The sequence below is a fragment of the Sus scrofa genome, chromosome 2 (assembly GCF_000003025.6).
Source record: "Sus scrofa isolate TJ Tabasco breed Duroc chromosome 2, Sscrofa11.1, whole genome shotgun sequence".
Taxonomy (NCBI): domain Eukaryota; kingdom Metazoa; phylum Chordata; class Mammalia; order Artiodactyla; family Suidae; genus Sus; species Sus scrofa.
The window spans coordinates 74,304,485-74,315,637 of NC_010444.4; the positions used below are offsets into that span (position 1 = coordinate 74,304,485).

Sequence of the window (11,153 nt, forward strand, 5' to 3'; positions counted from 1 at the left end):
GTCCCCTGGTTGCTATGGCAACCACGAAGCGCTCTGGGAGCCCCCTGGGAGGGCCTGGAGGGCTGGAGCCCCGCCCTGGGACACGCCCCCTACATGCCTCTCCCCATTGGTTGGTCCCCGCCCGTCCCGCCCCCAAGCCGCTATAAGGTGGGCGGGGCGGACTGGGGGCCGGGACTGGAGCTGGAGTTGGGGTCTGCGGCCAGGTTGTGGTTGAACGCGCCCAGGTGAGTGCCCTGCGAGCCGCGTCCAGGAGCGCCCAGCAGGCCCGGGGGCCTGGTGGGTGGGTGGACGGGCGAGAGTCCAGCGGCCTGAGGGGAGAAGGGTTGTGACAGGCTGGAGCAGGTGGTTGAGACCCTTGGCCCAGTTGGCAAAAGTTCAGGACCTAGTTGGGCAAGGGCTAGGGTTCTGAGGGCCCTGGGTGGGGACAGAGGAAGAATGGCAGGCAGGGAGTCTGAGGTTGAACGCCCGCTCTGGGTCTACTTAGCTAGTGACCTTGGGCTCAGCATGGACCTCCTGTGTGCCTCAGTTTCCTTGTCTGTCAAACTGGCCTTCGGGTGTACTGAGATTCGGCAGCTACCACCTGCATCCCTGCAGGGGGCTGCTCACATGGTTTGTCCCAGGCCGCGGGCAACAGGGGTCTCCCTCACTCAGCAGAGGTGGTTACAGCCCACACAGGTGAAGGCATTTGCCCAAGGTCACACAGCACCTGATGGTAGAATTTGAATTCAGGTGTCTCTCTTCCCAGAGCCCATGTGTTAAATCACCGTAGTATCCACACCTTGCCAGAAGTTCTTTTTTTTTCTTTCTTTTTTTTCCCTCTTTTTTTTTTTTTTCTTTTTTGGCTGCCCCTTGGCATATGGAGTTCCCAGGCCAGGGATCAGATCCGAGCTGCAGTTTCGACCTAAGCCACAGCTGCAGCAACGCCGAATCCTCAACCCACTGTGCTGGGCCGGGAACCAAACCTGCATCCCAGAGCTCCCAAGATGCCACCAATCCATTTGTACCGCTGCAGGAACTCCCTGAGGTTCTCTAGTATGCACCTACTGTGTGCAGAGCCCTGTGCATGCATTGTCCCTGCCCATGATGTCTGAGGTCAGTATTACCATTACCTCATTTTGCAGGTGAGGAAACTGAGGCCCAAGTCATCAAGCCCAGCTGGACAGAAGCCAGGGCCTGGGTGGGAGCCGGGAGGTCTGGCATGTAGGGGCCCGTCACTCTGTCCTACCCACAGGGTGGCCCTGTTTGCAGCAGGCATGTCAGAAGAAGAGGGGGCTCAGGCCCCCAGACCCAGCTTGTGGGAGCAGGACCAGCAGGTGAGGGGCTGCGCCTCCCATGGAGCAGGGCTTGGGGAGGGGTGGGGGGACAGTCCCTCTTGGGACAGTTTCAGACTAGGGTCCCCACCCCTTCCTTGCTGCAAGCACCTTACTCTGAGTACATTTTGGACCATAGTCAGGGGAGGGCACATTGTACCCATTTCCCAAAGGGGCAAAGTGAGGTCCAGAGAGGAGAGTGTCTCTCCAGACACTCCCAGCCAGCTTAGCTGGCCTCTGTCCAACTCTCTCTCTCTCCCATCTCTGGGTCTCTGTCTGAATCTCTCTGTTTCTGTGTCCACCATCCTGACACCCCTAACAACAACGACAACAGTAGTCACAGCCTAGACTCTGCATCATTCACTCTTCCAAGCACTTCACATACAATGGCTCCTGGATGCCCAGCACAGCCCTAGAAAACCATTTTACAGATGGGGAGACCGAGGCCCAGAGCATTTCACTCACTTGCCCAAGCTAACGCAGCTCGGAAGCGATCAAACCAGGACTTAATGACCAGACCCCCTACGCGTCCCCCAGTGGGACGCGTTGCCTGTACGCAGATGCGCTCAAAAAACTGTGTCCCAACCCTCTCGCCCACCCCTCAAGTGGGCTCTCTAGCATTTAGCTGAGCCCCCCACCTCCACCAGGGGCCCCTCTGATGCCACCCCTTCCTGCAGAACGCAGTGCAGCGCGTGGCAGCCCTGCCCCTGGTCAGGACCACATGCACCGCGGTCTCCGATGCTTATAGCGCCGCCAAGGACCGGCACCCGCTACTGGGCTCTGCCTGCCGCCTGGCTGAGCACTGCGTGTGCGGCCTGACCACCCGCGCCCTGGACCACGCTCAGCCACTGCTCAGCCACCTGCAGCCCCAGTGTGAGTCCCCCTGGCCTGTGTCCTCAGTGCTGTGGTTTGTCCCACTGCCCCACCTTCTAGCTCTCTATCTGTGTGACCTGTGCTGCAGGGGATCCCCTGAGTCTATGTCGCTCCTCAGTCATACCTGTCCTGTGTGCTTCTAGTCTGTCCCCCATCTACCTATGTCATCCTCACTCAGTCCTTCCGCCCCTGCCATTCTACCTGCATCTCTCCTGCCCTCTATCTCTGCTTACTATGTTTTTCTAGTTTGATCACCTGGACATCTGCCCTTAGCAATTGACTTGTGCCCCCCCCCCTCGCCCTTCTGTCCCCATTTTGTCTCCCTCTCCTTCCTTTGGCCGGCCTAATGTGCCTTGGCTCCCTTTGCCTGCCTGTCCAACCTCCCTCCCCTGTCTGCCCCTCTGTCCCTGCCTCCACCTTTCCTGAGTCTGTGACAAGCTCAGGGGTCCAGCCTATTAGTGGAGAGAGAGTTGACGAGGCAGGGGCGGGGGACAGAGACACCCGTGGCCTCACATCTGACTGAGGAAGGGCATCACCTGAGAGTCCCAACCCAGGGCCTCACCCGCCGCCTCCTCAGCTGGCTTGTGTGACCTTGAGCCTGCTCACCAGGGCTTCTGAGCTGGGCATGGATGAGGAGTCACCTTGGTGCTGGCAGCATCCAGTGCCAGGGCAGAGGCAGGAAGGGCAGAGAGGCGGGGTCTAGCCTGGTGGCCCACCCACACCCTCAGGACCCTGGCCCCTTGCAGGGGGCCAGCCAGGTACCCCCTGTGGTCCAGGCTTCCCAGCTCCCCCCCCCCTTTTTTGTCTTTTTGCCATTTCTTGGGCCACTCTTGAGACATATGGTAGTTCCCAGGCTAGGGGGTCTAATCGGAGCTGTAGCCACCGGCCTACGCCACAGCCACAGCAATGCTGGATCCGAGCCGCGTCTGCAACCTACACCACAGCTCACGGCCATGCCGGATCCTTAACCCACTGAGCAAGGCCAGGGATTGAACCCGCAACGTCATGGTTCCTAGTCGGATTCGTTAACCACTGTGCCACGACAGGAACTCCCCAGCTCCCTTTTTCTCCCTTTCCTTCTGTGTGTGTCTCGCCGTTTTTCTCCATCTCTCCCTCCAGCATCCCTTCTCTCTATGTCCCTCTCTGTGTCTGTAGCTCCCTTCCCATCTGCCTGGTTCTCACTCCCTGTCTCTCTGTCTCCAGTGGCCACCGTGAATGATCTCGTCTGCAGGGGCCTGGACAAGCTGGAGGAGAAGCTGCCCTTTCTTCAGCAGCCTTCAGAGACGGTACCTGGCACCACCAGCCCATGGGCATCTGTAGGGGGTGGAGGTGGGGGTGAGGAATGCAGCCTCCCCCCAGACCCGGCCTGATCGCCAGGGCCAGCTGGACTCCCGGGCGGAGTCAGGCTTTGGGCAACTCAGAAAACACCAGCCAGATGAAAATAATGGCCACCCATGTTTACTGAGCACTTAATATGTGCTAGCTGGTGCCAGGAATTGTTTTAACAACCCTACAAAGGGAATCCCCCTCGTGGCTCAGTGGTTAATGAACCCAACTGGTATCCATGAGGATGTGGGTTCAATCCCTGGCCTCGCTCAGTGGGTTAAGGATCCGGCCTTGCCATGAGCTGTGGTGTAGGTTGCAGACACAGCTTGAATCTGGCATGGATGTGGCTGTGGTGTAGGCTGGCAGCTACAATGCCGATTCAACTCCTAGCCTGGGAACCTCCATATGCTGCGAGTGCAGCCCTAAAAAAAAGACAAAAAAAACCCAAAACCAAGAAAACAACCCTATGAGGAAGAGATTGGCTTTTCCTCCCTTTTATAAAGGGCAAATTGCATCCAGGTCCAGGCAGGGGCCAGAACCCTTGCCTCGCAGCCCCAGGGAGCTAGGGGCAGGGGAAGGGAGCCAGAGACCGATGGCCCCTGGTCCTCTCCTACCAGGTGGTGACCTCGGCCAAGGACGCCGTGGCCAGTGGCATGACAGGCATGGTGGGCCTGGCCCGGCAGGGCCGCCGCTGGAGTGTGGAGCTCAAACGATCCATGAGCCATGCGGTGGACGTCGTGCTGGGCAAGTCAGAGGAGCTGGTGGACCACTTCCTGCCCATGACTGAGGAGGAGCTCGGTAAGGCCGGCGCCCACCCCTCAGGCCCCTCCTGCCCAGTCTCCGTTCCTGGAGGTTACAGATCAGAGAAGTCCGGGACTCACCCAAGGCCACACAGCAGATCAGCAGGAAACACAGAACTCCAGCCTAGGCCTGTCCTCCACTTCCACCACCCCCGACCTGCATCCTACTAGAAATCTGACTGCCCAGACCCCCAAGAGTGCATAGGCCTTGTAGACTTAAGGACTCAAGCTGGTGGCCCTCTATATTGTAGTATTTGGCCTACCTGTGCATGTCTTTTTTTTTTTTTTTTTTTTTTAACCTGTAGCATATGAAAGTTCCCAGGCTAGGGGTCGAATGGGAGGTACAGCTGCTGGCCTCCACCCCAGCCACAGCAACTTGGGATCTGAGCCGCATCTGCAATCTATGCCACAGCTCACGGCAACGCCAGATCCTTAACCCACTGAGCAAGGCCAGGGATCTAACCCACATCCTCATGGATACTAGTTGGATTCTTGACCACCTGAGCCACAATGGGAACTCCCCGTGGAATGTCTTTAAAATGGCTGAATTTGGAGTTCCTGTCATGGTGCAGTGGAAACGAATCTGACTAGGAACCATGAGGTGGCAGGTTCAATCCTGGCCTCGCTCAGTGGGTTAAGGATCCGGCATTGCTGTGAGCTGTGGTGTAGGTCACAGATGCAGCTCAGATCTGACATGGCTGTGGCTGTGGTGGAGGCCGGCAGCTGTAGCTCCGATTGGACCCCTAGCCTGGGAACCTCCATATGCTGTGAGTGTGGTCCTAAAAAGACAAAAGAAAAAAAAAAAAAAAAAAAAAGAAAAGGCTGAATTCAGCACATGCATGTAAAAATCAGATTTTATTCTACAAATGCTGACTTCTAACTTGCCTGGAAAAAACAAGTACTTGGGTTGAATAGCATCCTCCCCTTCACAGGGTTCCCTTAAACCCCTCTGTTCTCCAGTGTTCCCCATCTTCTCAGCTGGCCCTGGAGACAATCTGACATCTCAACCCTGCTTCATGGGACTAGAACAACAGGGGGACATTCCCCCTCCTTGATAGAAAGGCTTGAGGCATTTTTGAAGCACCTACTGTGTGCCAAGCATTCACACTCTGAGTGTCAAGCTTTCACTCCTATGAGCTCCCTTTGCAGATAAGGAAAATGGACATAGAGAGACCCGGGATTTGAACTGAGGCAGTCAGTAGAGTAGTTAAGAGGGCCTGGGTTCAGAGTTCCTGCTGTGGCACAGTAGGTTAATGAACTGGCTTGTCGCTGTGGCATTGAAGGTTCAATCCCCGGCCCTGCACAGTCAGTTAAGGATTTAGCGTTGCTGCAGCTGGAGTGGAGGCCACAGATATAGCTCAGATTCAATTCCCGGCAGGGAAACTTCCAAGGCTGCAGGTGCAACTGAAAAAGGCGGGTGTGGGGGAGATCGCCTGGGTTCAAATTCTGGGTCTGCCTCTTGACCGCTATGGGACTTCACCTCTCTTTTATTTTTTTCCTTTTGTCTTTTTAGGGCCGCACCCCAGCATATGGTGGTTCCCAGGCTAGGGGTCTAATCGGAGCTATAGCCACCGGCCTACACCAGAGCCACAGCAACACAGGATCTGAGCTACATCTGCAACCTACACCACAGCTCCCAGCAATGCCGGATTCTTAACCCACTGAGCATGGCTGGGGATTGAACCCGTGTCCTCACAGATACTAGTTGGGTCTGTTAACCACTGAGCCACAACGGGAACTCTGGGACTTCACCTCTCTTTCCCGTGGCTTTCTTCATCTGTAAAATGGTACTAATAATAGTGCCTGGAGTTCCCGTCGTGGCGCAGTGGTTAACGAATCCGACTAGGAACCATGAGGTTGTGGGTTCGGTCCCTGCCCTTGCTCAGTGGGTTAACGATCCGGTGTTGCCGTGAGCTGTGGTGTAGGTTGCAGACGCGGCTCGGATCCTGCGTTGCTGTGGCTCTGGCGTAGGCCGGTGGCTACAGCTCCGATTCAACCCCTAGCCTGGGAACCTCCATATGCCGCGGGAGCGGCCCAGGAAATGGCAACAACAACAACAACAACAACAAAAGACAAAAAGACAAAAGACAAAAAAAAAAAAATAATAATAATAGTGCCTATATCATAAGGTTTGGAAAAGGTTGAATGAATTTATATTGTAAATGGAAACCCTAAATTCGGGAGCCCATAGTCTTGTTCACCCAGAAGCGAAGGGTGTGGCCATGCTAACTTCCCACCCCCATCCCACCCCCCAGCGGCACTGGCAGCGGAGGCTGAGGGCCCGGAAGTGGGCTCCTTGGAAGAGCAGAGGAGACAACAGGGCTACTTTGTGCGCCTGGGTTCCCTGTCAGCACGGCTCCGCCACCTGGCATATGAGCACTCTCTGGGGAAACTGAGGCAGAGGAAGCATCATGCCCAGGACACGCTGGCCCAGCTGCAGGAGACGCTAGAGCTGGTGAGAGCCCTCCATGCCTACACCCACCCCACCCCCGTCCCATGATGCAGGCCAGCAAGTGTGGATTGAGTGCCAGGGAAGTACCTGGTCCTGTGCCAGTCTGAAGCAGGAGGCAGGGCTGGGGCAGAGGAAGGAGCTGGGTGCTGGAGGGCACTTAGTAGGGGTCCAGGCTCAGCCTGGGAAGGCAGGAAGGGGTTTTGCAGAGGAGGAGAATGAGGAGCTGGGATTTTATAGGCAGTTAAGGTAGATGAGAAGAGAGTATAGGTACCTCTTCCCAGGCTCTCTCATCACCAATCCCCATCTTTCCCAGCCTTTTGGTTTTAGCTCATAACTCAGCTTCTTCCCCCATTGTACACCCCTCCCTGCTCCAGAGGAACATAATAGCTCATGTTTGCTGGTCTCTATAAGTTCAGAGGCCCCAACCCTCTCCCCCTCTCCACTGATGCACCTCTGTCCTTCCAAGGATCAGGCTAAAACCTGGAAGCCATCTTCAACCCCTTCTCCTCCTCCTCCTCTCCCACATCTGACACATTGGCCAGTACTTCTGGCTCTGCCTTCAAAGTCTACCCTCAACCCACCAACATTGCCTCCCTCCTCTTCCTCCTCCTGGATCCTGCTCCCACAATTGCTCACTTGGTTGCTTCCCATCCTGTACCCACAGTCTGTCCTTCCTGAAGAAGCCACCAGAGGGCACCTGTGAGCACCAGAGTTGGCTAATTTCACTGAGCGCATTGTCCTCAAGGTTCATCCATGTTGTAGCATTCGTCAGAATTTCTTTTTTTCTTTTTGTCTTTTTTTGCCTTTTCTAGCACCACTCCCGTGGCACATGGAGGTTTCCAGGCTAGGGGTGTAATTGGAGCTGTAGCCACCGGCCTACACCACAGCCACAGCAATGCAGGATCTGAGCCGCGTCTGCGACCCACACCACAGCTCATGGCAACGCCGGATCCTTAATCTACTGAGCAAGGCCAGGGATCGAACCCGCAACCTCATGGTTCCTAGTTGGATTTGTTAACCACTGCGCCACAATGGGAACTCCAGAATTTCCCTCCTTTTTAAGGCTGAATAATACAGTCGTCCCTCGGTGCTCAAGTCACTTTTGTAAAATGGCATAGTACAGTTTTGTCCCTGTGGATCTTGGTCAAATCCATGGATGCAAAACCCATGGATATAGAGGGCAGACTGTAGTCTATTACATAGATGGACCACAGTTTATTTCTATTAATCTTCTAATCCTGCCCTGTCTTGGGCACTGAAAGCACAGCAGCCCCCTCAGAATACTCACAGTCCAGTAGGGGGATCAGGGTCATGACTGGAGAGCATGCTGAGTGCTATGGGACCCAGGGGAGGGATCTGCCAAGCCAGCAAGTCTTGGAGGAGGAGACGCCTACAATGAGACTTGAACTTGAGAGAATCAAGCAGGGGGATGCTGAGAAGAGGAGAGTATACCTGGCAGAGGCACTAGCATGAGCAAAAGCCTGACCTTGAGTCTGAGCTTCAGGGGAACCACAGGTCCCAAAGTCTGGCCAAGGGGCAGAGGAGAGAATGGGTGGATTGGCCAGGCTGGATCAGCAAGAGTGGAAGGCTGCATACAGCAGATGCTCCCTAAATGCTTATTGAGGCCAGATCCAGGCTAGGGCCCTGGCTCCCCCAACCCTTCCCAATGCTCCAGCTCTGAGTATCACCACCGTCCTGGTCCCCACAGATCAACCACATGCAGTGCGGAGTGACCCCCATCATCCCAGGCCGGCCAGGGAAGGTGCACCAGCTGTGGGAGGACTGGAGCCAGCACCCCCCAGAGAACGGCCGCCGCTGCCGCCGCCGAAGCCAGGTAAGATGGCGTGGAGGATGGGGGAAGGGAGGGTGTTCTAGAGGCACCCAGGGTTGCCAGGGGCCAGGCTCTAGCCACCTCCATCCTGGTGCAGAGGTCAGCGGTTTGGAGGGACCGTGGGGAAACTGAGGCAGGGCGGTGGTTCTGGCGGGAGTCCATCTGGGACACTGAGGCCCCACTCCTCCCCCTCAGGCAGAGCTGGAGACCCTGGTGCTGTCCCGCAACCTGATGGGAGAGCTGCAGAGCACGGTGGACTTGCTGGAGACCAGCGTGCGGGGCCTGCCCCCCAGCGCCCAGGAGAAGGTGGCTGAGGTGCGGCGCAGCGTGGACGCCCTGCAGGCCGCCTTCGCCGACGCCCGCTGCTTCAGGGATGTGCCAGCTGCCGTGCTGGCCGAGGGCCGGGGCAGCATGGCCCGGGCCCACGCCTGTGTGGACGAGCTGCTGGAGCTGGTGGTGCAGGCCATGCCCCTGCCCTGGCTGGTCGGGCCCTTCGCACCCATCCTGGTGGAGCGGTTGGAGCCCCCTCCTGATCTGGAGGCCCTGGTGGATGAGGTCGTGGGGGGCCCCGACCCCCGCTGGGCGCACCTGGACTGGCCGGCCCAGCAGAGAGCCTGGGAGGCCCAGCACGGGGATGGGACAGGCCTCCCGGGGGACGTTCCCAAGGAGGAGCCTGAGCCTCCCAGCCGCCCCAAGCACACCCTGATGCCAGAGCTGGACTTTTGATCCGATAGGACCCTAGGGCAGCAGAGGCAGCAGGAGGCGGTCACGCACCTCGAGAACTCTGCTGCCCCATAGTGGCCTTGAACCGCTTCTAGTAGCTGATGTCTTGGCCTTGGCCCCTGCCCAGCAAGGAGTTGGGGGGTGGGGGCCGGATTCAGAATCCTAGATCAGTTTCATGATAGCAGAACATCCCCAGTCTTTCCCTTGGACATATGAGGACTTGAACCCAACTCAGGCCGGGCGAGCCCCCAGCTGGGCTCACTGCCTGTGGTCCCCTTGCCCCACCCCCAAGAAGTTGGTCAAAACTCCCCAGAGAAGCACAGGTTTTGCCCAAATAGGAACATGTGCTTCTCTTTGGGGCTCTGAAAAGTGAGCCCCCCTTCCTCCCCCAGCTTGTCTATCCTGGACTGAGGGGGCCCCAAAGATGCCCGGCTGCAACTGTTGGACCTGCCACACCCACTTGCTTCGCCGCTTGGGATTTGATCTCCAGAATAAAAGTGCTGTGCGTTGTCCAAGTGCCCTCTGTTTGGGCTGAGGTGGGTCTCGATGGCAGGTTGCTGGGGGCCTCAGAGATGTGGGACTGCATGGTGCAGGCCAGGCTTTGTGATTTGAGAGGAGTCATGCCTTCCTGACCAGCTTGTCGTCCTGTCTGGAGTTCCACTAGGTAGCCAGGTAGCATTCAGCACCCACCCTTACTAGTTAAGCATTCAGAGGTACCTTCCTGGAATGGAAGCTATTCACACTTTAGTATAAATGAATTTCTTGGAAGTTGCAAGGAGCAGGAGCGGGGGGGGCGGGGATCAGACCCTCCTTTTTTTTTCCTTTTTTCTTTTTTGGTTTTTAGGGCCACACCCACAGCACATGGAGGTTCCCAGGCTAGGGGTGGAATCTGAGCTGTAGCTGCCACTGGCCTACACCACAGCCACAGCAACACAGGATCTGAACCACAACTGCAACCTATACCACAGCTCATGGCGATGCTGGATTCTTAACCCACAGAGTGAGGCCAGGGATCGAACCCACATCCTCATGGTGACTAGTCGGAGTCATTTCCACTGCGCCACAACGGAAATTCTGAGCAGCCCCTTCTTCGTCCTTTTCTCTGGACCTGCAGGAGCTGAGCTTGCTGTGGCTTCTCTGGGTACACCAGTCGGTCAGAACAGGGGAGACAGAGGCAGGGCAAGGGCCACAGGCCAGTCTCATGGGGGCTCTCCCGTCCTCTGACCGTGTTCCTGGCTGCCCCTGACTCCCCTGTGTTCTGACGGGCTGTTGGGAAACCGCAGTCTGTTGTGGTGAGGTCAGGGTGGCCCTTGGCTTCCCTGGGATCTAGTCCAGGGTGGCTTTGGGAGTCCCCACTTTCTGCCAGCCAGACTGACCTCCTTCCCCTGCTCAGCAACATCCATGGCTCCCTGCTGCCCTCAGACCCAATATCCATGCCCCTCACCCTGGCACTTGAGGACTCCCAGTTTCTTTCTCAGGCCCGACACAGACACGGCTGTAGCCCCACTGAACTCTGCCCAGTCCCCCAGCTCAGGGCTTTTGCTCAGGCTGTGCCTGGAATGCCTTCCCTCCAGCCCTCCCAGCCATCTCAGATATATTTCATCCATCCCCAAGCCCAGCCCTAATGCCACCTCTTCCAGGAAGCTTTCCCTGACTCTCCCCCAACCGGATAGCTCCGACCCTCCACAGGCCACCTTCTTGGGGCTCCAAGCCCTGGGGCTCCCTGCCCAGACAAACCACAGGCAGCCTTGCCTTCTCTTTCCTGCCACGAGGCTGGGGGTTCCCAGAGGGCCAGGCTTGGTGAAGATGAGGATAATGGCACACAGGGCATTTGGCAG

General features: G+C 57.1%; 1 protein-coding gene across 3 annotated transcripts; it reads left to right on the top strand.

Annotated features, from left to right (window-relative positions):
* PLIN5 (perilipin 5) lies at positions 129-9,830 on the top strand. Of its 3 annotated transcripts, none has more exons than XM_021076779.1 (8): positions 129-224; positions 1,232-1,313; positions 1,988-2,183; positions 3,387-3,469; positions 4,127-4,307; positions 6,565-6,764; positions 8,470-8,595; positions 8,788-9,830. In XM_021076779.1, exons 2-8 carry the CDS (start codon positions 1,254-1,256, stop codon positions 9,316-9,318), a joined length of 1,377 nt encoding a protein of 458 aa, XP_020932438.1. In that variant the 5' UTR covers positions 129-224; positions 1,232-1,253; the 3' UTR covers positions 9,319-9,830. The 3 variants fall into 3 exon arrangements, with proteins under 3 accessions (XP_020932438.1, XP_020932442.1, NP_001116607.1); XM_021076783.1 differs by having other exon boundaries at positions 156-224; positions 1,122-1,313; NM_001123135.1 differs by lacking the exon at positions 129-224 and having other exon boundaries at positions 1,252-1,313; positions 8,788-9,347.

Excerpts from the sequence above, each read along its gene's own strand:
- PLIN5 (XM_021076779.1), top strand. The coding sequence starts at position 1,254 with ATGTCAGAAGAAGAGGGGGCTCAGGCCCCCAGACCCAGCTTGTGGGAG. Across the intron at positions 2,184-3,386 it reads CAGCCACCTGCAGCCCCAGT|TGGCCACCGTGAATGATCTC; the intron begins GTGAGTCCCCCT and ends CTCTGTCTCCAG. Across the intron at positions 6,765-8,469 it reads TGCAGGAGACGCTAGAGCTG|ATCAACCACATGCAGTGCGG; the intron begins GTGAGAGCCCTC and ends TGGTCCCCACAG.